This window comes from Cucumis sativus, unplaced genomic scaffold (assembly GCF_000004075.3).
Source record: "Cucumis sativus cultivar 9930 unplaced genomic scaffold, Cucumber_9930_V3 scaffold104, whole genome shotgun sequence".
NCBI lineage: Eukaryota > Viridiplantae > Streptophyta > Magnoliopsida > Cucurbitales > Cucurbitaceae > Cucumis > Cucumis sativus.
In genome coordinates, this window is record NW_022279512.1 from 125,508 (window position 1) to 137,336 (window position 11,829).

An 11,829-nucleotide genomic window follows, 5' to 3' on the forward strand; every position below is an offset into this window, starting at 1 on the left:
GGTCACAACCCGAAAACCCGGCCTTGACCCGCTTCGCGACCCGCACGCGCCCTCCTGCATCCGCACGCGCCGCGCGCCCTCCTGCGCCCGCGCGTCTGCCTTCGCCCGACCCGTGTGCGCCTGGGCCGGTTCAAGCCAATAAATTTGGTTTTTGGGCCGGTTCAAGCGATTTCGGTTGGTTTTTCAGCCGGTTCGAAGTTTTTGGAGTGGTTCTGTACTACACCAAATTAATTATGTAATAATTTAGTACTTAGCTTAAGTTAGGAGCCAAAAAAATCAGTCCATTTTAGGGTGTTTTTTTATTTGTGCATGTGATGTATGATTAAATTACTTTAAATTTGTATGTGCATTTTGAATGTCATATAGATTTAAAATCCCACCATAGGTTAACATGTTCATGCATTAAAATGTATGATATAAAGGTTATATTGTATTGTATGCATGTTAATTGATTAATATGGAAATTAATTAATATGATTAATTAAGTTATTCTTGATTAAATATGATTTAATCAAATTAATTAATTATTGTTTGATTTAATTTAATTAAATATGATTTAATTAAATTAAAAATTAAATATGATTTAATTAAAGTTAAATAAATTAAAATCCATATTAATTGATTGTTTTTATAAGGTTATATATTGATAAAATGATTGATTAAGTTTAAAAGTTTTTATAAGTGTTATAAAATAAATTAGACTTTTAAAATCAATAACAAAGATTAAATGCATGCTCACTTAGGTTAAACATAGCTTCCATTTTTCATAGAAATAGGTCGATATCTTGTAAAACTGGTTACAAAAGGCTCACCTGGTTCAATCTTGTCAACAAGTCAGATAAGATGACTAAGGTTGGAGGTTCTTAACTTGAAGGTTTACGGAACACCTCCTACCTGGAGATCGTTATCAGTTCTTGAGCCTAGTTAACCTAGTTTTATGAGCATTCGTGAGAGGTGTGAGGTAATAAAAATGGTTTATCACCTAGACATCATAGGTTAAAATCCTGTATAATGGTTATACTCGGATGTTTTATCTAGACTTAAAGATTTGTTTTAGAACACTTCAACTAGAGAAAAATAATGTATTTTAGCTCTAGTGTCCCTAAGAGTTCACACCGTGAGGTCCATGCAGGGCTTTGTGCCGTGCATAGGAGCGGCCTCCCTTCGTTGAGTGTTTGCATGGATCAAAATCAAGGTGAATAGGGGAAGTAGTTCATAGAAAGTGGGTGAGGGATTTGTGGCAGCACATCCCACGGTCTCTTTCATTAGGTCGCACCGTAAGATTTCTATAATATGCCTGCTTGTCTGCCCTGGAGCGACGTTCCCTTCGGAGGGTTGTATTATAGGATTCGGAACACCGCGAACTCCAAAACTGGATAGGATTTCTTAGATTAGTTTTCATAAATGATTCTAATCTATGAAATCTGAAAATGGTGGGTAACACTTACAAGAAGCCCCAATACAATCCCCAATACATTATAATGTGGCTTCGGCCAAGAGCCCAGAGCTCCACACGCATTTTCTTATACCGAAAGAACCCGATGCATTCTTGCCCGAAGCACACACCGTGAGGTCCATGCAGGGCTTTGTGCCGTGCATAGGAGCGGCCTCCCTTCGGAGAGTGTTTGCATGGATCAAAATCAAGGTGAATAGGGGAAGTAGTTCATAGAAAGTGGGTGAGGGATTTGTGGCAGCACATCCCACGGTCTCTTTCATTAGGTCGCACCGTAAGATTTCTATAATATGCCTGCTTGTCTGCCCTGGAGCGACGTTCCCTTCGGAGGGTTGTATTATAGGATTCGGAACACCGCGAACTCCAAAACTGGATAGGATTTCTTATATTAGTTTTCATAAATGATTCTAATCTATGAAATCTGAAAATGTGGGGTAACACTTACAAGAAGCCCCAATACAATCCCCAATACATTATAATGTGGCTTCGGCCAAGAGCCCAGAGCTCCACACGCATTTTCTTATACCGAAAGAACCCGATGCATTCTTGCCCGAAGCACACACCGTGAGGTCCATGCAGGGCTTTATGCCGTGCATAGGAGCGGCCTCCCTTCGGAGAGTGTTTGCATGGATCAAAATCAAGGTGAATAGGGGAAGTAGTTCATAGAAAGTGGGTGAGGGATTTGTGGCAGCACATCCCACGGTCTCTTTCATTAGGTCGCACCGTAAGATTTCTATAATATGCCTGCTTGTCTGCCCTGGAGCGACGTTCCCTTCGGAGGGTTGTATTATAGGATTCGGAACACCGCGAACTCCAAAACTGGATAGGATTTCTTATATTAGTTTTCATAAATGATTCTAATCTATGAAATCTGAAAATGGTGGGTAACACTTACAAGAAGCCCCATACAATCCCCAATACATTATAATGTGGCTTCGGCCAAGAGCCCAGAGCTCCACACGCATTTTCTTATACCGAAAGAACCCGATGCATTCTTGCCCGAAGCACACACCGTGAGGTCCATGCAGGGCTTTATGCCGTGCATAGGAGCGGCCTCCCTTCGGAGAGTGTTTGCATGGATCAAAATCAAGGTGAATAGGGGAAGTAGTTCATAGAAAGTGGGTGAGGGATTTGTGGCAGCACATCCCACGGTCTCTTTCATTAGGTCGCACCGTAAGATTTCTATAATATGCCTGCTTGTCTGCCCTGGAGCGACGTTCCCTTCGGAGGGTTGTATTATAGGATTCGGAACACCGCGAACTCCAAACTGGATAGGATTTCTTAGATTAGTTTTCATAAATGATTCTAATCTATGAAATCTGAAAATGGTGGGTAACACTTACAAGAAGCCCCAATACAATCCCCAATACATTATAATGTGGCTTCGGCCAAGAGCCCAGAGCTCCACACGCATTTCTTATACCGAAAGAACCCGATGCATTCTTGCCCGAAGCACACACCGTGAGGTCCATGCAGGGCTTTGTGCCGTGCATAGGAGCGGCCTCCCTTCGGAGAGTGTTTGCATGGATCAAAATCAAGGTGAATAGGGGAAGTAGTTCATAGAAAGTGGGTGAGGGATTTGTGGCAGCACATCCCACGGTCTCTTTCATTAGGTCGCACCGTAAGATTTCTATAATATGCCTGCTTGTCTGCCCTGGAGCGACGTTCCCTTCGGAGGTTGTATTATAGGATTCGGAACACCGCGAACTCCAAAACTGGATAGGATTTCTTAGATTAGTTTTCATAAATGATTCTAATCTATGAAATCTGAAAATGGTGGGTAACACTTACAAGAAGCCCCAATACAATCCCCAATACATTATAATGTGGCTTCGGCCAAGAGCCCAGAGCTCCACACGCATTTTCTTATACCGAAAGAACCCGATGCATTCTTGCCCGAAGCAGCATGTCTCTCCTTTCTACGGACGATTATGGCTTCGATTGCGAGTCGAGAGTTTCCTATATAGTTTTTTATACCGAAGGAACCCGACGCATTATGGCCTAAAGCGGCTTGGCTCTCCTACTTTCTACGGGCGATTGTAATGTGGCTTCGACCAAGAGTCGAGAGTTCCCCATGCAGTTTTTGTACCGAAGGAACTTAATGAATTTTGGCCCAAAGCGGCTTGGCTCCACTATTTTCTACGGGGGATTGTATTGGGGCTTCTTGTAAGTGTTACCCACCATTTTCAGATTTCATAGATTAGAATCATTTATGAAAACTAAGCGTGTGCGCACAGGGCATCAAGATGCTTGATCACATGCTTGCCTCACACACACACATGCCATTCAACCAGCAGTGTCGTGACACTATTCGTGTGAAGTTGCACATTTCTTTGCGCGTGGGTGACTTTTCACAAGGGTTTTCGACTCACACACTCCTACATTTCTTCGCACACATGACCTGGTTCACGACCTGGGTACATACCTACGTCACTTGATAAATGGTAAAAATATAAGTTATTATAGCCTTTTAAGTAGAATAATAAAACCTTAATACATAAAATTGGAACAAAACATGTGGGAAAGTAAGGAAATTGACTAAGTTGTGGAGTGAGGATTACAAAAGAGTCATATGCCTGTTTATCGCATTTTAATGTTTGATTTCAAGGCTTTTAGACAAAATGAAGAACAACCTGGCTAAATAATGTTAGTTGGGAAGGATGTACGCTAACCAACCTAACAATCACTATAGTAAGACTAGGCGAGATAAAGAACAAGCAAACAAAAGTGGTTGGCGCAAAAACCTACAACGGCCGTAGATATCTGTAAACCTGATAAAGGACCTTTGTGGTGTCAACTCAGCCTTATCAGAATCAATTAGAGCCCATGTTGCCTGTTGTCCATACTGTCCTGTCACATCAATTTTTGCCTATAAATAAAGAGGTTTTTTCTTCATTGGAGGTGTACGAATTTTGACAAACTTTGTTGCAGAGAGCAAGAACTCTTTTCCCTCCATTTTTGTCTCTGTTTTAGGTGAGAGTCTGAAAAAAAAAAAAAAAAAGAGATTTCCCTTTTGTGTAAAGGCAAAAACCTAGAGCCAAAGAATATGAACACTCATACTTTGCGGCTTGCTTTACTTTTTTGTGTTTTATTTGTGTATTTTATAACAGTGATTTGTAATATTGACTCCATGATCGAGAGGCCTAAAGCTTCATTTATGATATTGATGTTTTCTTTCTATCACTCTCCCATATTTTTTTATCTCTCCATTCATTGCATTTTTAGTTAATTATTTGGACAATGTAGGTTGCTTTAACACTAGAGATACTACTTGATTGCATTTTAGGTCATGCTTCTATATACGTCGATCAATACCTTGTCTTCTTTGAGAGAAAAGATATAGTAGGTGAGTAGTGGCGGATTCATAAAATTTATTGACAGGGGGCTTCACTACTAGTGACTATCATCAATTGATGCATGATAACTCGTATTTTGCTAACCATACGTGTGGAGATTGTAGCAATATAATCTTGTCCTCAAATTTGTTTCTTGCATATATCCCAGAGATGAATGATATGTGTAGCGATAGCACTGAGAGGTTGCTCACCTTAATAAGTGCAAATTACTTATAATCCAAATAAACAAAAAAGATACAAATTATAGATTAACTCCAAATATTTGGATCTTAAGAGACGAGCAAGTATGGAGAAAGCACTGAGAAGTTCCTCACCTTAATTATGAAGTTAATAGATGTTTTATATTGCCTCGAAATGTTAAACTCTCATGTTTTACATATGATTAGCTAAATTTTCCTTCACTACCACACCAAACCACCGAGTCATGTTTTATCACACTTCACCACCATATTCACCTTGATGCTCTTACTAGCACCATTAGTGTAAATAGCTAGAAATTTACACTGTGCATATTTTATACAATATACTCACTACATAAGATTATGACATGAGATAAATTCATTTTTGGAAACTAATTTCCTGTGTTCAACTATGGACTTTTCACAAAATCTCTTTCGATGTTTGGAATTGGGCGAGAAAGAGGAAACTTGTACTAATGTTTCATCATCATGCATGTGGCAACACATAGGTAAGGCGCACACCTTTTATCACATAACACTAACCTAGACGTCATGTTTAGTCGCATTATTTGAGCTTTGCATGGTTGACGAAGCTAAAGATGTATATGCTAAATGATACAATCCAGTAGATCAATTTATGATGTTAATGCAACAAAATTAAGTCCTTGGAGACCATATTAATTCTAAAGTTAAATTCAAAGAAATTGTAGTAAGGAGGGTGCTTACCGTTTTAGCTTCAACTAAAAGAATTTATAGAATTTGCCTTACTTTTTGTTTCGTAGTAATGTAGAAGTAAAGTGCTGAACCCTAGAGAATCTGGGGAAGTAGAAATTCAAATTGAAATCTAAAAACGAATCTCAAGAAGGTGGTTAGAAGACAAAAGAAATCACTAAAAATATTGTGCAAGAATGTAAAAGAGAGCTTTTAGTGGCAACAGACAAGAAGAAGATTAGAGAAGACAAATTTCATTTGATTCTTATTTCAAATCTACAAAGACAATGAATTAACTCTCAACAGAAGTATTGTGGCATGGAGTATGGGGATTTATTGCAACTTTTATGGGTGTAGTACAAGAGAAAATAAGAATGCTTACCATTCGACTCTTAATCAAGTCACCTTTTGAAATCAACTTGCTTGATTTTTCTTTGGGTGATTTGACTATGATCCAAGAATTGAGAGTAATTCAAACTTGAAGTTTCTTTTTATGATTTGACTAAGATCCAAGACTTGCTCTCTATTTGAAAGTCATATCATTCAAACAACGAGATGACATTACAATAGATGACATTACAATAGATGACGTTACAATTCATAAGAGAAGTTCACAATGGCAAGATTGACAATTGAACCAAAGAAAATTCAGTCTAGAATTCATCTTTTATTTTCATTAAGAAACTAGTATATCTTACGTACATAGAATTAATATTAAATTGAACTCAATTTTATAAGTTATGGTTACGTAGAAATGATTAATTAAATTCAACTCAAGATTAACATGCTTAACTTTAATTTTCAAACAAAAACATTGGAACACCTTGCATACTCATACATTCAAGAAACAACTATTAATTTTGTAAACTAAAATTCACACAATCAAACTCATACTTTCTTGAAGAGAGTTAAAGAAATAAAGCATACTAGACTTGATAACAATTTGAAATTTTTCAAAAAGAAGCAAACCCCATAAACCCTTTACCTCATTGGGAAGGTTTTTCCCTCATGGATAATGAAAAATGTTGCTGGAATTGAAGTATTGGATAATCAAATTGAGAGAAATTGAGAGAGAAAATTGGCACAAGTTTTTTTTTTTTTAAAAAAAAATTATTATGGAATGAAGTGATTGAATTGTTGTGAATTGGGGAGAAAACCCTTAGGGGGGGTCTTTATAAGGAAAACATAAGAAAAAACTGCCCTAGAATTCGAAACCACAACCTCTAGGCTCAAGCGCATGTGGATTAACGGAAAATTGATGATTTTCAGAAAGTTGTGACTTAATTACAACTTTGCCACTCAGAATTATGTTAAAAAAATGATTTTGGAGTATTTGAGGTTTGAACTTGTGATCTGGAGGTGGTGTGCTTGGTTCTGAGGCTGACGCGTGTCACGCATACTTTGAGTTATTTCCGAAAATGTATAAGAAAATATTCCGTGTCCTTGGTTATTCGCACCGGTGAGCTTGGGCTCGAAAATGTTGAAAATAATAGGTGCTGTTGGGATTCGATCTTGTAACCTTCATAAGAAACGAGGAATCGCATAATTATTTAGTCGAATCACACTTCCCAGTTCCCAACCATAGTCGATATGATCTCGTAGGCCCACAGACTACAAAGAATTAGAATTACTTAGTAACAAAACCAAAGTATTAGAACATAACAAACAAACTTACTTATTTGATGATTTTACCTAAAATGGATGTAGAAATTCCGGTATATTGTACTTAATAATGTAGTCCTTACTATTCTTAGACCTCTTTATGTAGTTTTCGGCCTTACGAACCAAATCTCGTTGCAATTTCGAGAATTTCCTCTCCTATAGAATGTTTTCCCAATCAAGACTACTAAAGTAATCAATGTATTCAATGTCCAAGAACAACCTCATGTCTACAAAGGCTCTCGCTTTCTCCCTACCCTTCATAGCCAGCTTAGTGTAATGGACCACTGTCATCTTCACAGCGTCTACATCGTATTCAAACGCCAATTTTCTGTTTTCCTCTTCAAGGGCTTTAGTGTGAATACCCTTTGTCATAGAATTCTTGTAATACATGAGAATTGTCTCTTCCGGTTCACATTCAACTCTTAAAGCCCATATGAATTGGGTGTCGACCACGATCTTGTCACTAGTAAGAAGTCATTCTTGGTAAATGTCACTATTATGCCATTCAAATTGAAAGTAATAACATCCCTCATGTTGTCTTTCACTTCCCCTAGTAGGATATAATGAAAAAGTGGACCATTGAATTTTACGTCCATATCGATGAAGCGACCGAACATCGTCCTTTTGAAGAGATCAAGCTATGTAGGTGTAAGCTTCTCCTTCATTGGCTAGTGTAATGTTAAAATAGTGGCTTGGCCAAGAAACCGATCCTTCAAATAGTTTTGAATTGACTAGTCATGCTGCATAGGAAACAAAATGAAAAAAAAAAGTATGATTAGCCACTAATAAATCATTGCTCCTTGCTCCTTGTTTTACTTCGATGCTTAACATACTCGAAACTCGATGCTCCTCACATCCCACTGAACATGATACCTAAACTTGGTATTCGACCACTGTATACTTGTTACACGACATCATATAATCAACACCGATGCTTACTACTTGTTCATAAACATAATCCGTGTTTGTTAGCATTAAACCTTAGTTCTTTGTATTGAACAAGAGGGAAACAAAAGATTGTGAGTATGCTTCTATTTTTGAACTCCACGATGGGACAAATGAGATAGAAAAATGAGGTGAATGATACATTTTGCAAGTATCAGAGACATCAAATAAGTATGATGAATCACATGAAAATGATGAATATGATTTGAGGAGGATAGAATTAGAGCACCAAAAATTTTGAAATGAGGATAGGAAGCGTTATGAGAGAACAACAAAGATTTTTTTTGTTTTGTTTTAAGTATTCAATTATTGAATGGGGGAATCGAGGATTGAGTAACGAGCAAGATGATATCATGCATCGAGTGAAGTGTATATCAAGTAACTTAAAAATATATCAAGTATCGAGTAACTTAAAAATATATCAAGCTTGTATGAGCATATTGAATTTGGGGGCAAACATGTAACTTCACACGGTGCCGATGTAATCAAAAGACCATTTTTCTTTGAGTTGAAAAAGGTGGACCATTTTCTCGGAGGCCCGTACAAAAAAAATATCTTCAATTTTTCTACAAACATGCCCTTAGTTTTTCACTGGTTTCTAGAAATGGATCATTGCACAATAGCACGTTTAGGGTCAGGTTGTGTATGCAAAAATTTTAATCTATACTTCATTAATCTATGATTTTTTTTGGTTGAGAGTATGTATTGTGTGATGATTTATTTTTACAAGCAATTTTAATAAAATGGTCTAATTGACGAATTAAGGGGGAAGAGAAAGGGTTTAGGTTTGCGCGCAACAACAGTACCAAAATCTCACTGTTGCTAGTCCACAGCTTCCTTCGTCATAGCCATTGTCCTCTTCTTTCTCCGGGTCAGTTCGTCCGTTTTTGAAGAAGTAATTGGAGCAATTAGATATCAGAGTTGAGTAAATGTGGTATCTCTGTGTGTTCTATCACCGTCTTTTGGATTATCGGAAGGCCGAGGTCGAGTCTCTGGCCGAGTTGTTTGGTGAAAATGGCGACCACAAAGGGAAGAAGTTGGAATGGAAGCTTCCTCTTCACCATCACCCTGATTCTCCTTTCCATTTCGTCGACCTCTCTTCAGACGATATCGCTCGGAACATCGCTAACCGAAGTCAGCCATCTCGTTTCGTTTTTGGTTTTTGTCTTAATTGGTTCCAATTTCTTTCATTTACTTTCGTTTGGTTTGGTTTTGTGTAGGTATACTAGTGAAGGGGATGTATGAACTCTGGGGTCAAGGAAGTGACTACGAGGAGCTAGAGGAGTCTATTAGAAATTTTCCGGAAGAACGGAAGTCGCCATACTTACAACCTGGAAGCTCTTTCAAAATTTCTGTAGAGAGCTTTGGGAAGGCTATCAGCTTCCAGGAACAAAATGAACGTATTCAGGGGCTAGCGTACATCCCTTTCAAGGTATGATAGTTTTTGTAATCTAGTTTAAGCTCCCTTGTATTTATTTGTTTATTTTTGAGCTATTGAAATCCAATCGTTTTGCTTATAATGGATACTAGAGACACTATCGTTATAGTTTGGAATGCTCACTTCAGTGGATGGAATCAAATTGATGTGTGTTAAAACTCTTATAATGTGGACAGACTATTTGAGCTTGAAGATTTTGTTTAAGTGCTGAATCAAAGACAATCAGGCTAGAAATTATCAATTCTGGTACCTCTCATTTTGTAGGTAGAGAATTGATAGATAAAACAAAATTGCAATGCAATTTGTGAATTGGAACTATTGACAAGTATAAGCACTGAGAATGAATTGAAGTATTATGGCCAAATCATATTCGTTTGGCGTGTCAATAAAGGGGAGGGGGCAAAAATGAACAGCATTGTTGGTTATATCTTCTAGTTAGTAATATTTTTTAAAATAATATTTTGAACAGTTTATCTAAAAAAGATTTTGTAATAGATAAAAATCTCTTAACAAGAAACGATTATTAAAAAGCTACGAATGAGTACAAAAATTCACAATCAAACTTGAGAAATTGAGAATTTAAGAACTTGTAGCAAAGTTTTGTTTGTGAAATGGCTTTGGTGTTAAAGGGTTGAGACCCCAAACATGAATGTCCCTTCTTCCTAGCCTAAAATCAAACTCTCCTATCGAAGATAGAATTTGCATTGTTTCCAAAACGAGGAAACGCAGAGCAGAAGGGTCTATTTCCCACCCTCTGATCTTCCCAAAAGTATGCTTCCTTCCCTTTCCCATCGCATAACGAACAAGATGGGACAAGAGATGGCCATTCAATTTCTCTCTTCCAATTAAACTTGTGGAATTTTTCATGGAGTCAGATAAATAATTTTCAGTAGTTAAGGTAGGGAAAGGGTTAATGGGTTCTATGAATACATTGATAAGGTTGGAAGTATGGCAGAATTTGTGGTGGTGAAATCTAAGTTTGTGAAAGCACCCAAAGTTGCCTCAAGAGCAACTATTTGTTGCAGAAAATTCATTTTGAGATTTGTCGGTTGTTGTTGAACCATCGTCTGGGAAGTACCACTCTAACCTTGGATGTTTAGTGACAAGCCACAAGCAAATTTTCCTTTGTGGAAGGCGGAAGACTCACCACTTTCAACCTTGGGATAATTACCGGTAGTAGGATTGAGGAAGTTCACTAGTTCGATTGAAATGGAGTAGCGCGGCGACTGCGAACAAAAAGGTTGGAAATTGGGAGGTAGCGGTGTCTTATATTGTGAATGAGAGAGTCTGTTGGATTGCTGGTGACTGGGAGGTAGTGGCGCCGTAGGACGACATTGGCTACTGAAGAACTACTACTGAGGATCTGTGAAAGAGAAAGGCCAATCAAGGAAGGGACCATTGAAACTTGATCGATCAATGGCAGCAGTGGACAAATGGTAGCGTTGTACGAGTTTTCGAGTAGAGTTGGTGGTGGAAGGTAGGTCGGTATTGGTTGACGGCACCTGTATGGCAGTGGTAGCTTTGACAGGAAAAATGGCAGCGACAGTGGTGAGGTCAGCAGTAGCAACAATGGTGAGGTCATCGCTGGTGGTTAAGGGCTCCGTAGTAGGTTTTCCATTGGTTGATTTTCGTCAATGGTAGCTAGGGTTTCATTGCTCTGATACTATGTTGAGAAGAGAAAACACAAGTTATATGTGAAAAACCCTAGTATTGGGAGAAAAAACCATGATAGTAGCCTTTCTTATTATTTTCTAAATAATCAAAAGAATTCATGGGGAAGCATAGTCTTAACAAAAAAGTGTTAGGATTCTACACCCTTTTTAATAAAATACCCAACTAGGGCTAAACAGAGACAGAATATATAGCCCAAAGTTACAGCTACAATAAGGAATGAAAACAAGAACAATGAACAACAAGAACAAACCTGCACCCTTCACAAGAAGGATACCCCTCTCCTATCAGCTGCTGCTGCCTCCCTTTCCTAAAAGATAACCAAAAAGATACCTATCCCTATTTCTCAATCATTCTATTTATACTCACCCTCAATTTCCTACCCAGTGGGACCCACCTGCACATTCTTTTATT

At 38.1% G+C, this 11,829-nt stretch overlaps 1 protein-coding gene across 1 annotated transcript; it reads left to right on the forward strand.

Annotated features, from left to right (window-relative positions):
• The first annotated feature begins 9,048 nt into the window (after nucleotides 1-9,048).
• Nucleotides 9,049-10,226, forward strand: LOC116405440 (tRNA (guanine(10)-N2)-methyltransferase homolog). Its single transcript, XM_031889453.1, has 2 exons — nucleotides 9,049-9,440; nucleotides 9,527-10,226. The coding sequence occupies exons 1-2, from the start codon at nucleotides 9,236-9,238 to the stop codon at nucleotides 9,742-9,744; spliced, it is 423 nt and encodes a 140-aa protein (XP_031745313.1). The 5' UTR covers nucleotides 9,049-9,235; the 3' UTR covers nucleotides 9,745-10,226.
• The last annotated feature ends 1,603 nt before the right edge of the window (nucleotides 10,227-11,829 follow it).

What these genes read in the sequence shown, in the direction of transcription:
- LOC116405440 (XM_031889453.1), top strand. Translation starts at nt 9,236, where the DNA reads ATGTGGTATCTCTGTGTGTTCTATCACCGTCTTTTGGATTATCGGAAG. An exon ending in TCGGAACATCGCTAACCGAA is followed by an intron (nt 9,441 to 9,526) that starts GTCAGCCATCTC and finishes GGTTTTGTGTAG; the next exon opens with GTATACTAGTGAAGGGGATG.